Source organism: Electrophorus electricus, chromosome 17 (assembly GCF_041902795.1).
Source record: "Electrophorus electricus isolate QZ-2024a chromosome 17, ASM4190279v1, whole genome shotgun sequence".
Taxonomy (NCBI): Eukaryota; Metazoa; Chordata; class Actinopteri; order Gymnotiformes; family Gymnotidae; genus Electrophorus; species Electrophorus electricus.
This window is the reverse complement of record NC_137513.1, coordinates 11,932,187-11,955,575: the sequence shown is the minus strand read 5'-3', so window position 1 is coordinate 11,955,575 and position 23,389 is coordinate 11,932,187. Positions and strand designations below refer to the sequence as shown.

The window sequence follows — 23,389 nt, the reverse complement described above, 5'->3', positions numbered from 1 at the left end:
TATGTATGTATGTATGTATGTTTGTTCGCCGGCAAAGGCAGAGCTACTTCCTGATTTAGGTGCACCCGGCGTGGTGTAGTGCCTCTCCGGAGATCTCTGCAATAAAGGCGCAATTAATTGTGTACCCGAGTGTGTTGGAGGATTGTGTTTCTTCTCCCCACATACACGAACACCTAGAGTAGGGTTGAAATTCCGCACATTGCACGGACACACAACACCCATCACAGCTTCTTATAGTTATACCAGTATGTGCCGTGAATACAGTGGATAATTTTATTAAACTTCGAAAAAAGCTATTCAGATGATTTTTAATTGAATGAGTAAGATCATCTACATATAACAGATTTAAGATTCCGTATGCAGTCCCGCCCCTTTCTACACTCTTCGAGGCCCTGGAACCTTGAATTGTCAGAAACAGTGAAGCAGAGCTGAAAGGGTAACAGGCAGGGGCAGAGCTTACAAGTAATCGAGAGAACATCAACCAGACGACCGCGATGGCGTCAGAAGAACTTGCGCTGAAACTGCAACGTAGACTGGACGTGGAACAACTCTCAATATCCCAAACCAAAACGGCTGCAGCAGATGTCCCCGCGAACACAGTGGATGTAGAGTCACAGCGGGAGAGGACGGCTGTTGTTAATGGTAACGCAACAGCCGAACTCACGGCAAAACTGAACCGTAGGCTGGACATTTACAATGGCACTGTGAAGCCAAAACAAAAAAAGGTTTTCAACCCATATACCGAGTTTAAAGAGTTCACCCGCAAGCAGATGAAAGATATGGAGGAAATGTTTAAAAGGTAAATAGTCGTAACTTGCTACTCTTATCTTTACTTTATTAAATTTTATTTCCTACGCCCGTGTTGTTGTATGGGAATCTTGTGATATTTTATACATTTTGGGGTTTTTTTTCTGTCTGGGTGTTTGAGGTTTAAGATATGAATGCGCGCCCGAAAAAGTGTTAGAGTAGATTTTATTTTCTAAGCACTGTTCGACGTACCTTATTATGCCCAATCATACACAGGCTGTTATTGCATTCTATCAAAAACAGAGCTGTTAATAATCTGTTCTGCTGCTCATTCGAGACCCTCTTTTGCAATACACTCTCTGCTCGCCTCAAAACGGACCCACTGAAAAATTTTAATATTCGCTCAACATTTCTGGATTGCTAACTCTGTATTTCTCTTTCTTTCTGTGAGCACACCCATTGTACAGCCTTTCCTCATTACAACAGCACAATGGTCTATTTGCCAGGCACTGGACCCCACTGGCACCTCCTCTTTGTGCGTCTGTACACACAGCTAATCTAAGGATGAAACAGAGACCCATATATAAGATATACAGCCATGTATTTGCATGTTGAAGCTGGCTGTTCCTTTCTAGCAGTTACCTGTTGGAAGAATTGTTAATAGATTGAGACTCATTAACGAATGCATTATGATTATAGGAGATTTCATGAGCTTTAGTTCGTGGGTGTTTTAAGTATATTTTCCTTGTCCCTTGAAATGAGATGTGCCAAAAGTATTATTTTTGTTTGTCATTATTATATGTTCGTAATTATTATATGTTCTTTACCTTCTGTGGGTTCATGTACATCTTACTACTCAGCTTCTACTAGTTTGGGAAGAAGTGAACATTTCAGCAGCTGCATAAAAGGGAGGCATGAGCCACCACTTCGTTTTATTTCCCAGTGCAGTATTGTCCCCATTATGGTCTCTCTGTAACATTTAGCTGAATTACTGCTCATCTTTATATAAAGTTCTGACCTGATTTATTTAATACAAGTGAGGAAAAATCATGCCGTAGATAAAATGAAAATGGGTCATGAAACCCATAGGTGCAACATGTGCATGGGTTTCAGTACACTCAGAAAAAACTTGCACACAAGCTAATATAATACTTAACACTTTCTGGTCCAGGTCTGCATTTATATTTACATGCGCTAACATACAAACTCTTAAAAAGTACTCAAAATAACCCCTGCAATTAATGAAAAACAGCATTTCATGTCTCAGTGTTCAGAACAGTTTTCTCTTTCTTGCTAGCAATCACAACACATACACATGCATATGCACACACAGATGAACTCTGTGTTAAATTTTGCTTCCAGCTGGCCCTCTTATGTTTCCATGGATGTGTTTGTTCTCACACAGCATCTTTTGCTAACTCCTGCTCCCAATAATTTATAGATATGTGCCCCTTGACTACATTGCTGTTGACCTATGCTGATTTGTAATGGAGAGTTTGTGCAGGTGCTTTGGCATTCTACTGATCCTGAGTCTGTGAGCTGATGCTCTGCAGGCCTTGGATCAGTGTGGTGGTGCTGTATTTAGTGAACTGAAGGAGATTGCTGGAGCTCACTATGCCAGGCCTTGGCATCTATAAATACCACAGCAGGAAACCAGAGAGCACAAAAGTAGAAAACACAGGGGCCCAATATACTCATTAGAGCTGGGTGATGTGAGGAAAAATCATATCACAGTATTTTTCACTATCTAGACAATATCACAATATAACCAAAAAAGTAATAAAACAGATTACCTTTATTATTAACAGAATATTTATTACTTTTTATATAGACTTTAAAATGAATAAATCTTAATTATCTTGGAAATCTTAACTATTAAGGCAATTTTTTTGTTTAATGTTTTAATTACGATAAAGTTTCTAATTTTAATTAAAATGTTTCCTTGAATACAAAATGTTTTTTTGTTTTTTGTTTTTTTCAATGCATAAAGTATTAGGGTGAGTTGCCCAGACATGTGTCCATAACCAATTCACATGTATAAATTTCAGAGTGGCTACTTGATTTAGCCATTAGCATCACACAAAATCTAAATGATCTGTGTAAGGCTATTATGAACCATGAACATCTTCAATGCAACATGATGATATTTATTATAACTGCTCATAGAGATGTATGATATATCAGCTGGCAGTATATTTTTTGCATATAATGACAATTTTGAATTTAGCATTATTAAGTAGATGCTGGAATTTTGACTGACAATTACAACCTATATTTTTCATCTATCCATCAGATTAAGCTTTCTGTTGATTGGGATGTCACTCAAGTTCTTATGCGTGCGAAGGCAGAAGAGTGAATACTTTTGGCAATATAGTGTGTTACCTTATACCTACATCAGTTCAAGGCATAAAATGGCACTTTACATTTGAGAAACCTGCCTGCACCATTATTACAAATAGTTAAATAAAAGGCTCAAAACTATGTGCATTTTTTATTTAAACAAATGATGGCAAGGGAGCTTTTCTGTGTGTTTGCCAGTTGCAGCTGTTCGTGTTTGTGTTTATTTTGTCTTTTGTAAAAAAAAATTTGTAATTGTAACATTTTTAATAACAGTATACTGCCCAACCCTAATATACACATCAAGGGCAAAGACGCATACATGTTTACCGTATCATAAACATTTGTGTTTTAGATTCTGCGAAAGCTAAAAAGGTGCCTGTGTGTTTGTGCACATTAAATGCATTTTTGTTCTTCAGTAGTTGTTTTTTTTCATCAGCAGTTTTCCAGTTGTCAGTGGGTCTTTGTGAGTGGGATAAAGGCAGAAACACAAAACAACTTTTCTCTGATTTGATCTAGTTGATGTGGTTTTAACTCACCTGTGCTACATAACTGGTTGACTGACTCATGGGTTTGTTAGTTGTTGTTCTTGAACAATGTGGTACCTTTGGTAAGAAGAGATTAAAACTTCCTGATAAGAGCTTTGTATGTATACTTGGGGGGGGCGCTTTTATACAATAAAAATAGAATCTTCTGCTCCTTTTTCCTATTATTTCAATTTCTTGCTCTCTCGGTAGCTGTTGTATGGGAAGTTATGTGGATAAACTGTTGGATTCACTCTTATTCATATTATTCACTCTTTTTTACATGCTCTGGCGTTTTTGGTGTGGTAGGAAACTCTTAATAACAGTATAACACCAGGTCAGTTAAACTTAAGGGATATCAGTTCCAGTTAGGGAGCATAAGCGATTGTGAATCAATTTCACCTGCTTTAGTGCAAATGAAAGTGACAACAGGTGCACTTGCACTGGAGAGGCAACAGCACGAAAGGCCTAAAAAGTGAATGCAGGTGGGGACAAGATCCAGTTACTCTCTCCTTATCCTTCCTGACTGATTCTTCTCTACAGTACTGTAGTTTTGCATTTTTTAAGTGTCCTTGTTGCTACTGGTAGCATGAGGCTGAACCTGCAGCCCATTCAGGATGCAGAGGAAGTCCAGTTCCTCCAGGATGGCACATCTAAATGTGGTGTCAAAAGAAGGTTAGCTGTGTCTCAAGCACAGTCTCAAGAGCATGGAGGAGATACCGGGACAAAGATCATTGTACAGCTGAACAAAAGAATAGGCAGGTCCGCCACTGACACCCCATTTTCTTCACAGATGAGACCAGATTCACAATGAGCACATGTGATGGACATCAAAGAGTCTGGCGGTGCCATGGTGAAGGTTATGCTGCTTGCAACATCATCAAGCATGACCGGTTTGGCAGTGAGTCAGCGATGGCCTGGGGAGGCGTATCCTTGGAGGGTCGCACAATAATCCACACGATGGCCAACAGTACTCTGACTGCTGTTAGGTACCAGGATGAACAACTCGGAGCTATTGTCAGACCTTATGCTGTTGCAGTGAGCCCTGGGTTGCTCTTGGTGCAGGACAATGCCTGTCTTTATGTGGCCAGAGTATGTAGGCAGTTCCTGGATGATGAAGGCATTGATGCCATTGGCTGGCCCTCACATTCCTGAGACCTGAATCCAAGTGAGAACCTCTGGGACACTGATGCCAAGTAGCACTACAGACTGTCCAGGAGCTTATTGATGCCCTGGTTCAGGTGTAGGAGGACATCCCCCAGGACTCCATCTGCTGTGTCATCAGGAACATGCCCTGACATTGGGAATGCATAAAGGCTCATGGGGGCCATCCACACTACTGAGTCTACATTACGGGTTGTTGTGATCAAATACACATGAATTGGATCAGCCTATGATTTTCCTTTTTTTTTTTCCCTTTAATTTTTAGTGAGATTTTGAATCCAGGCCTGAATGGGTTGATGATTTTGGTTTCCACTGATTGTTACATCATTGTTTAATTAATTGAGAACTCGAGTCTTTCATTCATTGAGATGTGATTTGTGATTTAAGTGTCTCTTTCATTTTTTAAGCATTTAATTTATACTGAATGCAGCTGTCTGCTTTCCTGTGATTCTGTGTTTGTGTTTGTGGGGGGGCATGGGTTCATAGGTTTGACTCAGGTAAGGATGGCTTCATTGATCTGATGGAGCTGAAGATGATGATGCAGAAGCTTGGAGCTCCTCAGACTCATCTGGGCCTGAAAACCATGATCCGAGAGGTGGACAAGGACTATGATGGCAAGCTAAGTTACAGAGAGGTGTGTACACACTTTTGTGCTAAAACGCACACATGAACAGGTAATGAGTACCTGGTTTCTAGTGTTTGAGGCATTCACACAAACTCTTGACCCAAGGTCACACCATGTTAAAACAGCACTTGGAAAATAAACCACTCACTAGTTTATATTTCTACATGGCAAAGAATTTACTAGTAGGTGTAGTAGACTAATAAAAAACCAGCAGACCCAACCGTTGTGACATGCATGCTGGTGATTCTGTGTAATTGAATCATTAACTAAAGGGTGTGTTCAAAATAATAGCAGTGTGAAGTTCAATTAGAGAGGTCATTCATTCTGTGAAAAAACAGGTGTCAAACAGATGGCTCTTATTAAAGGATGAAAGTAGCAGATGTTGTGCATACTGATTATAGTGCATTTCTTGCTTTTAAAAAATAAAAATGGAAAATGGATCGTTCCAGAGATTGTTCAGAAGAACAGTGGAAGAAATTCATATATAATGAGTCAAATATGTAGAGATTGATTTTAACACATACTGTCTTAGTTTGTGAATTGTGTTTTAAATGTGCCAGCAAGTAGAAAGCTCTTTCCAGAACTTGAAATTGCACCCTGAAGCTGTCTGCAGGTGTTTGTCCTTGATACAGAACAAAAGTGATACAGTTAATGAAGCTTGGTGCTAGTAGATAAGACTAAACCCGTTACATACAGGCTTTTTTGTATCTTTTAAGGGGCACATCATGTACATCGGGCAGAGCGCATTCTCATCACTTTCCAGATGCTTACACCTTTTCTCTTCTTTGAATTTGTAAGGACGACTCTGACTCTTTTATTAGAGATTTCCACAACAGTGCTTTGATTAAAAAGTTGATTGGAGAGGGGAAACATATAAAGAAGTGCAGAAAATGATAGGCTGCTGTGGGGGAAAATTGAGAGCACATGAAACACAGACAGCCTTATGCATTGAGTAGTAAAAAGTTTATTGAGTTCTGTCCCCTGTATAACAGAGAAAGAGAACTGACTCGCAGTACAAGTCCCCCTCCCCTTATACACAGAGAAGAAAAGAAAGAAAAAAGAAAAAACAGCTCCTACAAGGTATCTGAACTTTATGTTTTGGTTAGCCTGAGCGCAGGTGGTGTCTTCTATCTCTATGGTTAGAACAGTCTTCTTCTATCTCTATGGGTAGAACAGCATGTGAGCCGCTGATGCCCTTGGCTCGCACGCCTATCTACGGACTGTTATGCTGTGACTATAGAAACACAAAGCAAAGTAAAGCGAAGCAAAGTAAATTTGCACATTTCCCCCTTTGATTCTATATCACAGACTATCACACATTTCTTCAGAGAAAAGCACTACGTTGTCCTTGAGTGGGCCACCAACACCGCCCGTCTCGGGGGGCGGAACATCCTCACAGACGTGGGGTCAGTCAGCGGCAAGGTCGCTGAGAGCCAGCATGGTGAACACACTAGAGAGATGTCTAACACACAGGGACAAAAGAGGAGGCAAACACAGAAGAAGAAGAATGGGTAGCAGAATGGGCAACGCTACAGCCGCTAGGTTCGCTGCCCAACTGCCCAACCAGGCCGTCAGCCAGTCCCAGAATCCACCTGGAACTGCAGATGGTGGAGTGATGGCATATCACCTATGATTCATATAATCAGTAATATTAGCGCTAAGATCTGGAATGTAAAAACAGCAAGAAGTGTTGATAATTTTGCATACTCTACCTTCCTTCATGGTTAAGAGATCTAATACCATTCTTTGTTGTAGCACTGCTGCCCTTATCGCTTCTTGTTCTAGCCTTAAGGCACCTATAGCTGCTGAGATGTCATTAACTACTTGCAGTAACTGATACGCTAAGCCATTGATGTTTTGCAGGGATGCTACTGTGCCACCGCCCAGGAAAAGGGACCAACCAATGGTTTCACCCGGAGTGGTCCATGGGTCCCTCAGAATTCTACCACGATAGGCTGTGTTGGTTATGTCTCTCTTCGCCCTGCGCTGCTCGGCATGGGGAAGTGCATACACCTGCGTCCTTGGGCGCACTACAGCTGGATAACAACAACCAGTCCAATTATGTGATAATTCACCGTAGGCTACCAAACCACAGACCCACATCACATTCCGATATCCCTGTGGGGTTGTCATGGAGCAGTTCCACAGGGAGCTGCTGTTGGAGTTACTGCAAGTGCCATTGCTGTGCACCTGCACATAGTCGACGCACCTAGACCAGCCTACAGGAACCTGCTGCTTCATCTGACATGCACATATCTCACCCTTTCCAGCTGCCACATGCAGCATCATTTTTGGTGGTGCAGCGTCAGTGGGGCTGGAACAGTGTGAGGTCTGGTTAATCACCTGGCACATAGAGATTCAAATTCAAAGGAATTACAGTCCATGGGACTCTGGTGTGCTGGCATACCAGACAATCTTGCTCAATATGCTGGGCATGTACGATGGCTGACATACATGCTGTATTATGTTGGCATTTAGCTGCTAAGCATTCTGCCTCAGTGGTGTTGGGGCCCTGGAACAGTAACAATGCTCCCAACAAGTTGTGAGACGCATCGTCCATATCAATATGCAGTCTATGTGTTAGCTGAATGTGATCTACTCTACATGGCAGTGCTACAAGTGTCAGTGGTGCATAAATGTCAGTACCCACCCTTTCTACACAGCACAGATAGCTGCCGTTGGGGTTAGTCATGTTCCAGTTTCCTCATAATGTTATCTGAATGGCATTGCCATCTCCAGGTGTGTTGGCAATGGCGAGACTGACTGATTGCTTAACTTCGCTTTCAGTTCTGATGTCCCATACATATTTTCTATTTGCAGAATAATCATAAGAATCTGACGGAACCCTGATAACGTGACACTGCTTTGTTGTGTCCTCTCTCAGGTGACCTGTAATTGTCTGCTGCACTGGCTTATTAAAGGCTTGATACCAAGGAATTTGTTCCTTGTTAGTGGTACTAAAATAGCCGTTACTTAGCCTGGTCCAATAACCGGAGGACAAGGTGTCCCAGGTTATACGTTTGGATGTACTCAAGTGGATACTATGCCAGACCCCAAGTATCACAAGCTCCGACACACCCATCTTATAGGTTTCTTGACGGTTCCGAGTGTCGAAAGGTTAGGCCTTGCCTTCAACACCCTACTCAACACAGTTCCGACCTAGTCTGTTGGGGTGCTGCTGCTTGGAGTTGGGGCTGGTGTCGGAGCCTTCTTACAGTGTGTATGGTGCACCCAGGTTCCTCGTCCTTCTATTTTGACAGCAGTGTGGGTTGTTAGCAGGACTTGGTGTGGTCCCGTCCACCGTGCTTGGTTCCATTGCTTTCGTCTGAGATCTTTCACCAATACCCAGTTGCCTGGAGCGATGTCATGCAGGTGCTTGTCTGCAGGGCTCGGCAAGACAGCTTGCACCTGTTTAGATACAATGGACAGGGCACGGTGCAATGACATACAGTACTGTACCATGGAATCAGTTAGGAGTACGCTATCTGTCAGTGGAGGCCCTACACCTGTGTTGGGTGGTCTGCCGAAAACCGTCTCAAAGGCACTGAGTATCGTGCGTTTTTGGGGTCTGGTCCGCACCTGCCATAGGACCAATGGTAAACACTGGACCCAGTTAAGTCCTGTCTGTTGACACATTTTTGCCAATCCCGCTTTCAGAGTACCGTAAGCCCGCTCCACCACCCCTGCCCTAGCGGGGTGGTAACTGCAATGTTTTTCATGTCAATACCTAGATGTTTGGTTAGTTCTATAAGGCCTTGATGTACAAACAGTGTGCCGTTGTCACTTGAGATGCGCTTTGGTAGGCCCCACCTAGGAATGATTTCCCTTAGGAACATCTTAGCTACCATTTGTGCGTCTTGCTTGGTCGTGGGAAATGCTTTTACCTACTTGCTGAACATACAGACACACACACACACACACACACACACACACACACACACCGGCATGTACTTCTTACCCTCTGCCTGGGTTAATTCAACAAAGTCAACCTGCCAGTGTCGAAATGGTTCGGTTGCTGGCAGTTGTCCCGCCACTGGGGTCTGTGTGGTGGTTCCCTTGGGGGAGTACTGCCCACAAACAAGAGAGCTGGAACAAAAATTTTGGGTAAGTGTTGTGATTCCTGGTGCAAACCAATACTTTGATATGCTGTCTACGATTCCCCCTTTGCTCATGTGGCTACGCCCATGAGCAATTCTAATCAGGCCCTGCATATAAGATTTAGGTAGGCAAGGTTTGCCCTTGGGTGTGTGTGTCCAAACGCCATCACGCACTGTGCAGTCTAATTGCCTCCACTTGGTGCGTTCAGTGGCAGTGGCCCCCGACTGAAGTTCTCATAATGTGGCTTACGGGGTAGCAGCTGTTCCCTGCACTGCTTGCACAGCAGTTTTAGTTGCGGTTGCCTTTGCTACCTTGTCTACGAAATTATTCCCCTTGCTAATTTGATCTTCTGTGGTTCTGTGAGCTGCACATTTCACAACTGCGATTGTTTTAGGCAGCAAAATGGCTTCTAGCAGTGTGTTTACAAGATGGTGATGTTTAATATATTTACCTGAGCTTGTTAGGAATCGACTCTGCTTCCATATGGCTCCAAAATCATGAACAACCCCCCAGGCATATCTGGAATCAGTGTAAATATTAACACTTTTGTCTGCAGCTAGTTTGCATGCTTCCATTAGTGCTACTAGTTATGCAGCTTGCGCTGAACAGGAAGACGGTAACACTTCTGTTTTGAGTGTTTCATGATCTGTTACTACAGCGTACGCTGCCCTATTGACCCCGGTGTTGTCCCTGCTTGCTGACCCATCCACATAGAGGCATAGGTCTGGGTTACTTATGGCTTCTTCAAAAAGATCAACCCATGGCGTACATACCTCAGCTAAGACTGCTGTGCAGTCATGTGGGTCTCCATCCTCCTCCGTAGGAAGGAGTGTAGCTGGGTTCAGTGTTGTACACCTTTTAAGAGTTATGTTAGGCATGTCTAAGAGGGTGGTGTGGTATCGTAGCCATCGCTGGACTGATAAGTGTGACACTCTCTGGTCCTGCATTATCCGGTGTACTGCGTGTGGGACTAAAAGAGTAAGAGGGGAGTATGCCACTATATCTCTTGAGGCTAGTATGGCCTTCTCGGCAGCTGCTATTGCTTTGAGGCAAGCTGGTAGTCCTTGTGCCACCATGTCTAATTTTGCCTAGAAGTACGCTACTGGTCTTTGATGTGTTCCGTGTTTCTGGCATAGAACCGACGTCATATAACCACCTTTCTTATCTACCGTCTGAGTAAAAGGTTTGTTGGGATCAGGTAAACCTTGGGCAGGCAGGCTTTGTAGTGCTTGTTTCAATTCTACAAACGCCTTTTCCGCCTCTGGGGTGCAGGCCAACTGCACCGCATTCCCAGCTTTGGTGGGAATAATGGCCCGTAGTGGTCCCTCCAGTTCTGCATAGGACGGAATAAACATGCAACAGTAGGAACACATGCCTAAAAAAGTTAACACCTGTTTCTTTGTGGTCAGTTTAGGTAGCGAAAATTATAGCTTGTGCTCGGTTATGAGACAGCCTGTGTGTATTCCTCTTAATGATATGCCCCAAGAAAGTTACTTTCTCTTTACAGTTCTGTAATTTTACTCTACTAGCTTTATGCCCTTCTGCAGCTAAATGTTTCAACAGGCATAAAGTGGCTTGCTTGCACAACTCCTCTGTTGGCACCGCTAATAATTAAATCATCCATGTATTGCAGCAGAGTTCTGCCTGCAGGAAGGGTAAGACCTTCTAAGCTTTGTCTTAATGCTGCATTATAAATGGTTGGCGATTCACAATAGCCCTGACAGAGGTGAGTAAACGTGTAGGGTTTTCCTTCAAAGGAAAAAGCAAGCCAATACTGGCTATCTGGATGTACCGGTACACTAAAAAAGCATTCGCCAGGTCCACAACGGTGAACCATCGACTGTCATGTGGTATTTGTGACAATATAGTGTGCAGATTTGGCACTTCAGGCGCCCTTGCTTGTACTGTTGCATTTACTGCTTGTAAGTCTTGTACAAATCTCCACTCATCACGCCCTGGTTTCCTCACAGGAAATATGGGGGTACAAACAGGCGAGGATGGGCATGGTATTATTATACCGGCATCTCAAAGGGATTGGAATACTGGCCTAATATCTTCTATAGCCTCCTTTTCAACAGGTATTGGGGTTGTTTCGGTCTGTATGCGCCCTTTGGCGTAATCTGCACTGACTCACAACTTTTGATTAATCCCACATCGTTTTTCCCTTTAGCCCATAAGATATCTGGTACCTCGCTCAAATAATTATTATGCTCGGATTCCGATGCTACAAAGTTAGTCAAGGGTATACTCTGATGAGGTGAGGTAAGCTCTACAGTTCTGTTAGCAGTGATTACATACGGCAGAGTCATTCAGAATGCATCTACTCCTGCATTATAGTGAATAGTGGGTTGTTCAGTGGGTTCCCATCTGTGGAGATGACTCAGTCATCTTATCCATGGTCCCACCTCGCACCATTGTCTAAAAGGATTATTTCTGCCTAGTGAGACATGGGGGATGGAGTACTCAACATCATACCGTTTCTGTTCATCGGACAGTTCAGCTTGCGCAGCTACAAAATCATCATCCCAATACAAATATATAGTTCTAATGGTCTCTAGGTTTTAATGACGGAAAAGAGCTTCTGCGTACTGCTTATCTGGACCATCGGAAACATATGCAGTCACATGCAAACATTCCGCATCCATATAAGTTAATTTACCCATAGTTGCCCTTCTGGCAGTTTCAATCATGTGTTCAGTTATTTTCCCTGACCCACCTTGCAACCCCCACTTGTAGATATATCCCGGCTCCCCTTCTCCCAGCTGCACCATCTGTTCACTGGCTTTGCCTTTCACGAAGGTAACACTGAGTCCCTTTGGGGAGCTTACTAAAGTATAACTCAATTTGCACATCAAATCTCGAGCCAGCAGGTTGATTGGGCACACAGAAGAAATAAGGAGCCCATGTCGAACCTCTCATTCCCCCACCTGACATTGGAGAGGCGCAGACATTCTTTCATGCACCACCTTTCCACTCGCACCCATTATAGACACCGTCCTATTAGTAATCGGTACATCATTCCCTTGGCTTGAATTACTGAGTGCGTTGCACCGCTATCTACTAAAAACTTCATTTGTTTGCCGTTAACGGTTAAAGTTACTTGAGGTAATGCTAGGGGTCCCTTACTTAATTGCTGAGAATACATAGAATAAAAATCTGGCAATTCCCTTTTCTAATGGGGTTAGTGGTCCCTCACAGCCGTTCCGCCTCTCTTCCGCCCATCAGTCCACCTCTTCCAGATCGCTTCTCGCGGTTTGGCCATCTGGGTTTGGACAATCTCTGGAAAAATGTCCTTCTTTTCCACAGTTGTAACATCGATTTCTCCATGACATGTCTCTCCCTCCTGGAGCATCTTGCTCCCTTCCTCGTCCTCTCCCCCTGGGAGCCACTTGTTGCATCATGGTGAACATAGCTTGATCCATGTTGTCTGCTCTGTTCTTTGAATTTGAGCTTCATGATGTCTGGCATAGTGTTCAGCCAGTCTGCTGAGTCCAAACGAGGTGTCAGCATCCATTTCCTGGTTAACCGCTCTGAGGGTGATGCCTTCGTTCTATGGCGTGGGCTTCATCTAAGAGACCAGTGTGTGGTCCTGCTTGAGGTAGTCCATAGGCGGGTGGACGTTCCGCTGCCACTGGATCAGGCACCATGGCTGCTGGTTGCGGTGGAGCAGAGTCGAGATCAAGATCAGCTCTGGAGGAAGTGGAGTTAGATTCATTCCCCCTCCCAGTCCCCTTAGTTTGTTTTGTTTTGTTTTGTTTTGGGGTTTTTTCCCCATTATTCACATTTTAAGACTTGCTATAATATTCCCATGGTTTCTATCCCATACCTTATGATGACCAGAATCCCCTGGTCGTTTTTCCATATGTCTAAGTATATTATTAAGCAGTTTCACACTCAAGCTCCCATTCTGAGGGAACCCATAACAATCTACCCATATGGGCAACCACTTTAGGGCACTCTCCCCATAATCCCTTCGCATGTCATTATGTAAGGGCTGGTTCCACTCGGATGGGTCATATTGCATTAATTTAGTATTTTAGGATCCCATTTTATTACTCTCTCAATGCATGCGCTGCTGTAATTTAGTCCCGTTAACGTATCATATGCTCCGTTCGCTCATGGACTGATTCTCCTCCCAGTTCCGGACGTATTATGTCTCCTAGACATCCCTAATCTCATGTTTGAGCAATAGGTGCCTCACTCTCAGCAGGCTACTGTTTCACTTTACTTTGCACCGTCGTAACAAAGCTATTCCAAGTACATCTGAAATATTCTTATGCTAGAGGAGAACTCCCAAACGGCCGCACAGAGGGAATATAAAGGTCTGTGTAATTGCACAATCACTGCTCTCTCCCACTCATGGTTCTTTTTGAAGATAAGGCAGGCACCGCAAGATGAGGGAAAACACCTTCACTCTGGCGGTACTTTTCCCCGACTGGGTGTTTCCTCCCAGCTCAGCTTTGCCAAGGAGTGTCCTCAGTGAAGTGTTGATTTTCCCTCCTCAGCGGTGGAGCTGCTCATCCTGCCGACTACGCCAAATTGTGGTGGAAAAATGAGAGCACATCAAACACATACAGCCTTAGGCATTGAGTAGTAAAAAGTTTGAGTTCTGTCCCCTGTATAACAGAGAAAGAGAACTGACTCGCAGTACAAATCCGTCTCCCCTTATACACGGAGAAGAAAAGAAAAAAAAAAAGAAAAAACAGCTCCTACAAGGTATCTGAACTTTGTTTCGGTTAGCCTGAATGCCAATGGCGTCTTCTCTCTCTACAGTCTTCTTCTATCTTTATGGGTAGAACAGCATGTGAGCCGCTGATGTCCTTGGCTCTCACGCCTAGCTACGGACTTTTATGCTGTGACTATAGAAACACAAAGCAAAGTAAAGCGAAACAAAGTAAATTCCCACAACACTGCTCAGCTAAAATTATCTCAAATGCTTTAAAATGGCAACCAAAACCAGAAAGACGTGGAAAAAAACAGAAAACTACCATTCAAATGGATTGAAGAATAGTCAAAATGGCAAAGAATCCAGGGAGATCAAGAAAGGTCTCGAGTTACCTGTGAGTACTGTAACAATTAGAAGATGCCTATGTGAAGCCAAGCTATTGGCAAGAAGCCCCCACAAAGTCCCATTGTCGCAAAAACGACATGCTGAAGAGGTTACAATTTGCATAGAACACATAGACTGGCCTAAAGAGAAATGGCACAACATTTTGTGGACTGATGAAAGCAAGATTGTTCTTTTTGGGTCTAGGGGCCGCAGACAGTTTGTCAGACAACCTCCAAACACTGAATTCAAGCCACAGTACACTGTGAAGCATGGTGGCACAAGTATCATAATATGGGGATATGTCCCATACTATGGGGTCAGGCCTATTTATTGCATACCAGGGATCATGGATCAGTTTGAATACATCTAAATACTTGAAGAGGTCATGTTGCCACATGCTGAAGAGGAAATGCTCATGAAATGGGTGTTTCGACAAGACAGTGATGCCAAACACACCAGTAAGCATGCAACATTCAGATTAACAAGATTAACATTATGGAGTGGCCAGCCCAATCTCCGGACCTTAATCCAATAGAAAACTTGTCAGGTGACACCAAAAATGTGGTTTCTGAGGCAAAAACAAGAAATGCAGAGGAATTGTGGAATGTAGTCCAATCGCCCTGGGCTGGAGTACCTGTTCACAGGTGCCAGAAGTTGGTTGGCTCCATGCAACACAGCTGTGAAGCAGTTCTCTGAAATGGTGGTTATACAACTAAAATATTAGTTTATTCATTCTCAGGAAAGCTAAATATTCAAGCATTTTTTTTTAGTTTATACAGTAAATGTTTGAGTTTGTAAATAAAAGTGCAAACACTGTTATTTTGTAAACAGCCTAACATTCCCTTTCTTCCTTTTCTGTAAAGTAATAACAAATTTGATTAATTTTAATTCATGTTTTGATTTGGAATAGAATGTGCAGTGTTCTTAATGTATTTGTATGAAAATAAAAGCTATTATAATTTTGAGCTTTACTCACCTTTTTTAAAAATACTATTTTGAATACAACTGTGTATCAAAGTGTCATTGGTGTAACGGTCTCTGATGTTACAGCTTTTGCTTGTAACACTTTATGAAAAAAATATGTTTTGTCATCACATGATAAGCTTATTTGTTTACATTTTGGCAGGCATGGCAAGGTTAAGTGCAGCATAAAAGCAAGTGTTTCTAAAGGCAGCGTTACGTAGGTCAGCATATATCCAGAAAAAACATCAGAAATATTTAGATGTTACAAGTGGGGAAAAGTAAGGGAATAAATGCGCTCTCAAAGAGGGAATAGGGGTATCAGCATTGTAAATAGAGGGGAAAATCAACCTCGGCACAGACGATTGCACAAACGTATTGAAGAAAAATGGAAAAGTTACTGCGACGTTTGTGGCACGGAATAAGCGAGAGGCGGGTTTGCAGCAAAGTGCTTTTTATTATCCATCGGCGTCTGGCAACACTAACACTTAAACAATGTCTCTCTGAGGGGGCACAGTTATTAGACGAGACTGGCATCTTGGGTCCTCTAATGTGCAGCCCCATCTCTTGGGATCTGTGGGTTTAAATAAGCAGATACTGATTACGAACAGGTGATTTCCATGAGTACTCCAGTCATTGTGACAGGTAAGGGGTGTGATCCGTAGGAAGAGTGGGCATGTCCCTCCTGCTAGCCAGCCGACCAACCATAACAGAACCCCCCCGGAGACCCTGCCAGCCTCCTGGCGTGTGGCCTACCTGGCTGCCGAGGGGACGGGCTTTTAAGGATGTTTCCAATGAAAGGAGGTGGTGAGGTCGGGGTCCAGCAGCGCTCCTCAGGTCCATATCCTTCCCAGTCCATGAGGTACTGGACCTGCCAACTCCTACGTCTGGAATCAAGGAGAGCCCTTACTGTGTATGCAGGACTTCCCTCAATCTCCAATGGGGGAGGAGGAGCACTAGAGGAGATATCTCCTTCCACAAGGGGACCCTCTACTACCGGGCCGATACATGGAACGCCCTAGACATGTAACGGGCAAGCCGACGCGGTAGGTGACTTCGTAAATCCACTCAGAGATGGTGTATGGGCCTTGGTACTTTGCGACTAGTTTCTGCATGGAGCCTGCGTGGCTGTCCTTTGTTGATACCCACACCCTTTGTCTCGGTTCATAGCGGGGGTATCGCCACGCCTCCTATCCGCTTTCTGCTTGTATGCAGCTATGGCTCTGCGCAGTTTCTGGTGGGCCTCCTTCCACACCTGCTTGCTGCACCGACACCAGACCTCTACCACTGGCTGGTCGGATGTGGGGGAATTCCATGGATACAGCAGGGCTGGAACCCTAGAACACACTCAAAGGTTGTTAAACCTGTCGCTGCATGCTTTAGTGAATTCTGGGCATATTCTGCCCAGGGGAGGTAGGTGCACCAAGTCTCAGGGTGCCTCTGACAGTACAGCCTGAGAAACTTGCCTAGCTCCCGGTTCACCCTTTTTCTACCTGCCCGTTGGCCTGGGGGTGGTACCCAGATGTCAGGCTAACTGTGATATTCATCTTACCCAGCAGTTTCTTCCACACTGTGGAGGTGAATTGTGGACCTCAGTCTGAGACGATGTCCTCCGGTAGCCCAAATTGCCAAAAGATGTGGTGGAAGAGCTGGTCCGCCGTCTCCCAGGCAGTAGGTAGACCCTTGAGGGGGAGGGACCTTACCATCTTGGAAAATCAGTCCACTATGACCAAGATCACCGAGTTGCCCTCAGACACAGGAAAGTCAGTGATTAAATTCAATAGCCAGGTGAGACCAGGCTTTTATAGATGTGGGCAGTGGCAGCAGCTTACCTGCAGGTGGTGAGGGATCTTTCTGTGAGCACAATCGGCGCAAGATGCAACATACCTCCCTATGTCTTTGTGCATGGCCGGCCACCAATATCGAGTAGCTGCGCTGTGCAGGTTGCTCCTGGATGGCCTGTCCCCACAGAGGTATGAGCCCACATGATAAGACCTTGATGGAGGCGGAGTGGGACAAAGGCAGTTTAGTGGGCAGTGCAGATGCGGATTTGCTGTCTCTATCTGTCGGTCCAGGTCCCAGCTCAGCTGCCAAGAAGCAGGTGGGTGAAAGTACTGGCTCCATGCTGGTAGACTGGGCTTCTGCATGGTGTTGCCGAGAGACAGCGTCCACCTTCACATACCTCTCTCCTGGCCTATATGTGACATGGAAGTTAAACCTGGTGAAAAAAAGCGACCACCAGGCTTGCCTGGAATTGAGCCTCCTCGCGTTTTGGAGGTACTCCCAAGTTTTTGTGGTTAGTGATGACCAAAAAGGGGTGTCGTGCTCTCTCTAACCAGTGCCTGCACTCCTCAAAAGCTTTTTTTTTTTTTTATTGGTGTAATGTGTAAAAATTGGCCACTCTGCTGACATCTGTTTCCATAGTTTCCCTGTTGTGTCTGTTTTCCTTTGCTTCCTGGTTTTTACATTTCTTGGTTTTGTTTTCTTCACCCCTTGTCTGTTCCTTAATTCCGGTCCTTGTTTTTGTTCACCTGTGTCTGGTTAGTGCTTGATTGTCTTGGATATTTAAGCCCTGTGTTTGGTTTCCCATGTTGTCGGTTATTTTGGTAAGTTTGATTTGTTCAGTCATGTTCATATTGTTCTTGCTATCACTGTCATTGCCCTTGCGTTTCCATTTGCCTAGTTGTATTACCTTGCCTCAGTGTTTTCTCTGTGTCTCTGTTTAGCAGCTTCCCTTGTTGTTTTTACCCTTGCCCATTAAATAGCCTCCTGCATTTGCGTTCTGCCTCTCGCCTTGTCCCTTCAAAAACGTAGCATAATGTAAATGTTTTAAGAAGCAAATATTGTTTTTGTCCAACTGTAATACTTTTAAGCATCTCAGTAAAATATTTTAATTGTATACTCAATTATTGGTCATTGTATGGTAAAAAACAGAATGGCATAAACAGAAACATGCCTCACAGCTAAACTTTAACTTTTAGTAGTTAGAGCATATTAATTTATAAACCTGTTTTTACACTGAAATATGTTAACCTTTTTATTTGAGTATTTTTAATTATCAAAATTCACACATACAGCAGTTGTAACACCAGTGACCAAAAACGTGCACAAATAATTTTGATGCATTTTTGACATTTGTGTGATTTAAGATTGCTGACATGTTAATACTTATTAGACAAAAACTTTTGAGGCAAAATTTTCTAAAACAGAAAGTGACTATTTTCGGAGAATGACCTGTCTACACACAACCAATAAGGAGCATCTTGGAATTATTCACAACTCACCCTATAAACAATTTAAATAGGAACATGTCAAAAAAAATTAATTATGTGGTATTCAGGAAGAACGTTTTGTGGATGTGGGGCCGCAGAGAAAAGAAAGAGCATTTGATTTCTCATTTTGTTAAAAAAATAAATAAATAATTGTTGCATATGTATGACAAGTATAATGGTATAATTTTCCAACATCTTGGGTTTATGGCCAGAAAATCTCTATAGTATAATCTGTCATGGAATTTGGAGGATTTCAATGAAAGCGTTTCTTATAGTGTGACAACAGACCTACAAGTTATGACTGCACAGTGCAAAGGCAATTTAAGTTTTTCTTTAATACAACAGTAATAATCCATACTCACAATCTCTTTCTCATTCTCATATATATCTCCCAGTTTTTGCTCATTTTCCGGAGGGCAGCAGCAGGTGAGCTGCAGGAGAGCGGTCTGATGGCTCTGGCTCGCCTTTCTGAGATTAATGTATCAGATGAGGGGGTGCAGAGTGCTTGTGATTTCTTTGAAGCCAAGGTGAGTGTTGGAGATGGGGTGTTTGGCATGCTTGGCGCACATATATTAGGATAAGGAGTAGTTCAAATTACCAAAATAAAACCTTGCAATGAACCTTTCTCACCATATGGAACTTTCAACTTTGCCCTTATAATCAGTCTTTTTAAGTGGTGTGGAACCAGGTCCAGTGAGAGAGAGTCGTATTGTAGAGACAGCCTGCTAGTTTAGGTCCTCCTCTGATTAATCTTTTTGTGTGTGTGTGTGTGTGTGTTGCAGGCTCAGGTGCTCTCTGTGCGCAGTAAATTTGAGGCAGAGCTTTGTGAGGAGCAAGAGGAAAAGAGGAGGGTGGAAGAAGAGAGGAAACAGCGGCACGTTGCATTTAAGGAGCTGCAGTCTGCATTCTGCTCCTAAACACACAAGCACACATACGCTTCGAAGCAAACCCATCACACTATAATTCTGTGACACAAAAATTTGGCCATAAACATAAATACACCACAAGGCTAAACAAAAGATGCTTTCAAGAAGTAGAGTCTCTAATCCTGCATGCATGCGCACACATATACACAGCATAAAGGATAGAAAAAAGTGTACATGTTCTGATATAAGGGGACACAGATAAAATGGGCGACTATATCACACTACATAGACTATATGCTGAACCTTGTATCTTGTACTCATGAAAGCTGAAGCACAAATGTCCACTGAAAAATGTCACTGTAACTAGCTAAAACCACCCACAGATATAGCTTTATCTATGTTTACCATTTACATTATGTTTAAAAATAATAGTAATAATAAACAAGTATACAATCAAAAAGAATTTAAATATGTTATATTGTACATTTAAGGAATATGTAAAGTTGGATTTGTGGGTACTTATAACCAATAATATGATAGAATCATTGTAATATCGTAGGTTTAAAGTCTTGCTTTAGTTTGTTTATAAGATTTAAATCACAAATGTCATTTAATACTATTTGAATTTGTGGGTTCCATTTTGACTTTTCATGTTTAAATATTAGACCAGCAATGTTTTAGAATTTTATTTAATGAAATCAATTATTAAATCAGTGTATTTTAAGTAAAAAGAGAAATAATCATTTATTGTTTCTGCTACAACATTTACATTTATGGTATTTAACAGACACTCTTAGAGTGACTTACAAAAGTGCTTTGTATCCTTAGCATAAATTGGTTAGAGTCAAAAAATATTCTTAACCGAGACACTGCAAGAACCAAGTGTCAGTGCTAGGTTGGTCAGACGTTTCTGTTACTTGCCTTCTGCCCAGCAGATTACCTGAACAGACATCTACTTATTATCCTCCTGATAGCGAGTAAACTGGAACTGAAATTCCATTAATCAGAATTGTTTTAATGTGTTACTAGGTCACGTACATGTCAAAGCAATACGTTGTTTTTAATTGCATTAACAGATGCGTCTAGCCAGAGAAAGCCTATGATCTAAATTCTAGTCAGTTAGGATGTTTGCAAAAGTGTGAAGAAAAGAAGAAAAATGACTTCAGTTCTCAGTAATCAGCACATCCTTTCCTTTTGAAGAGTGGGAAAGATGAATTTCATCCCTTCAAGTACAACAGGTTACATTACGATATGTTATAGACTGCAACACAATTGGAGAGCAATTACTAAACAACACAGGTCAAGTGCAAATATAAAATCTTCTTACGAGTGTCTGATTCAGTTCAATTGGTATTTTTTCAAAGAGATGAGTCTTCATTCTGCATTTGAAGACAGCAAGGGACTCCGCTGTTTGGTCAGCTAGTGGAAGCTCATTCCACCATCTGGGTGCTAGGACTAAAACTTTTGGTGCTTGGCTTCTATGATTCTTGAAGGATGGTGAGTCAAGCAAGGTCGTACTTAAAGCTTGAAGGGCTTGAGGTTCGGATTGGGTTTTTACCTTTACCTGCTACTACTAGTGGGTATTTGGGTTTAGCAACTTATCCAGATCATTAAATAACTAACTTGAGTTTGTGGAAATCTGTTTTTCTGTTCAAATAACCGAGCTCAAAATAAGTGTAGGTCAGTTGCTAAGGCAACAAAGGCTGTAAAGCTAGTCAGCTCTGTAGCAAATTTTGTGGACATACACCAGAGGATGCCTACCATAGACTGCATATATAAATGGATAGTATGTCTCTGACTCCCATTGTGGATTTTTGATGCCACCAAGCTAGCCAAAATGGGAGCTGCCATCTTGTATGTGCTTGCGCGATAAAACAAAATTGGAGCCAGGGTATGCATAGTAGAGACTGTAGGTGGGACAGTATCCCCACCCGAACCCTGGCCACATTTATTGCATGCCCCCTCTCTTTTAATGCTGTCAGCAATCACGACATAACAACCAGGATATGCTCTCTTGAATATCAGCTAGCATACATAGCTTCCATGTTCACTCCTTCAAGATTAGATATGTAATTATCACCTATAATTGTTCTACTGCAGCCGGCCACTAGACAATAATGTTTTCTGGGTTTGTTTATGTATGAGCCAGGGAGAGACTCCAAAATTAATGGGGGTGAATAGAGAAGACCTTGACATTCCAACTTACAAGGTGAGTGACAACTCCTTCTGGTTTAGATGTTCACCATACTATCCATTTGTATGTTTTTAAAAGTAACGGAGAGACCAAATGTCTAATGCTAGTCTGACCATGACAGATCACACAATGTTCACAAAAAAACAATAATATTAAACAAAAATGTTAAGAAAAATAGTAATAAAAATATAAACATTGCCTTTGCTAGCCTAAAAGAACTTGGTCAACTGCAGGCTATACTAAATCAGAAACTCCCAATATTATCAACAGTGATTCACTGTGCAGGTGTCCAAATAATTGAAATCAAGCTAACTATGCTTAATAATTTGGCACTCATTTACTTATCTGCAATAATAGCAATTATGCCAACAAGTGAATTACCTCACTGAGATAACATTATTTTGAGTGATGATAAAAAGAATTAAAGTGTGTACCATGGTGTGGTGGTCTTACATCATCTTGCTATATGTATGACATTCAAAGGTCCATTGAATTACAAGTTACCAAATCACAGATATGGCCATGCTTCAGTCTTTCAGACTCCATTCAGTCAGCCTCAACAGGGCACTGTGTCCTTATTCCATAAAAACATCTGGGCCTCCTTTGGGAAGCTGAATGTGAATGTCTCCTTTTTAAAATTTATTCATAGCTGAGCTGAATACAGCAGCTGAAAACATATTCTTCTCAAATAGAGAACTATTTATCTTTTTGTAAGCTGAACGTTTCCTCAACAAAGTAGTGCCAAGGTATAGATGCAATCTTAGAGCACTCCCTTTATAAGTTACTCCAGGCTCTCTAGCCTGCCTGAGTACTCCTTCTTTTTATAATGGCGAAAGAACACAACAAAAGGTCTGGGCAGCCAGTCCAGTTTTTGGTCTTGGGCCAATGTGCTCACTCCAGCTCTGGATGTTTAACAAACACCCATGAACTCCATCAGCATATTTGAAATGAATTGTGTCAGGTCTTTACTGTTTTCTAGAATGTTTACCATACAAAGGTTTGGCTTATGTGTTCTATTTCCTATGTTGGCTATGTGGTCTAGCCATGTAGTGTTTTGTTTTTGCAGTTGAGCAATACTAGCCTCATCTTGGGCTTGTTTTTCACCGCAAGGACCTTTGTAGAAGCAAGATACTCATTACATGAGTTAACTGTATCCTGCAAGGAATCCATGGCATTTTAAATGCAGTAAATGTAACACTCTAATAAACATTAGGCAACTGCTTTGTTAGAAGGATGCATATTGTATATATAGTGGTACTTGAAATAGGTTTTAGAGGTTTCTATATTTCTGCATAACTTTGACTTAAAACTTCATCAGATTGTCACACAAGTCATAAAAGTAGATAAAGAGAACCAAATCAATCAAATGAGAAAAGGATTAGACTCTGCCATTATTTATTGAGGAAAGTGATCCAATATTACATGTGTGAGTGGCAAAAATATGTGAACCTTTAGGAATTGCAGATCATTTGAAGATGAATGTCATTCCGTTGATGGACAACACCTGACCATCTGGTATGAGTGGGCACCCTGTTTTATTCAAAGAACAGGG

The 23,389-nt window shown here is 42.4% G+C and overlaps 1 protein-coding gene across 3 annotated transcripts; it reads left to right on the top strand.

Moving 5' to 3' along the window:
* Window positions 1–322: 322 nt before the first annotated feature.
* efhd1 (EF-hand domain family, member D1) lies at window positions 323–20,367 on the top strand. 3 transcript variants are annotated; one of them, XM_027022942.3, is made up of 5 exons: window positions 659–799; window positions 4,402–4,597; window positions 5,259–5,406; window positions 19,173–19,304; window positions 19,560–20,367. In XM_027022942.3, the coding sequence occupies exons 2-5, from the start codon at window positions 4,419–4,421 to the stop codon at window positions 19,692–19,694; spliced, it is 594 nt and encodes a 197-aa protein (XP_026878743.2). In that variant the 5' UTR covers window positions 659–799; window positions 4,402–4,418; the 3' UTR covers window positions 19,695–20,367. The 3 variants fall into 3 exon arrangements, with proteins under 3 accessions (XP_081556092.1, XP_026878741.2, XP_026878743.2); XM_027022940.3 differs by lacking the exon at window positions 4,402–4,597 and having other exon boundaries at window positions 343–799; window positions 19,560–20,365; XM_081699966.1 differs by lacking the exons at window positions 4,402–4,597; window positions 19,173–19,304 and having other exon boundaries at window positions 323–799.
* The last annotated feature ends 3,022 nt before the right edge of the window (window positions 20,368–23,389 follow it).

Coding starts and splice junctions, on each gene's coding strand:
- efhd1 (XM_027022940.3), top strand. CDS start 495: ATGGCGTCAGAAGAACTTGCGCTGAAACTGCAACGTAGACTGGACGTG. Junction 800..5,258: donor ATGGAGGAAATGTTTAAAAG/GTAAATAGTCGT, acceptor ATGGGTTCATAG/GTTTGACTCAGGTAAGGATG. Junction 5,407..19,172: donor GCAAGCTAAGTTACAGAGAG/GTGTGTACACAC, acceptor TATATCTCCCAG/TTTTTGCTCATTTTCCGGAG.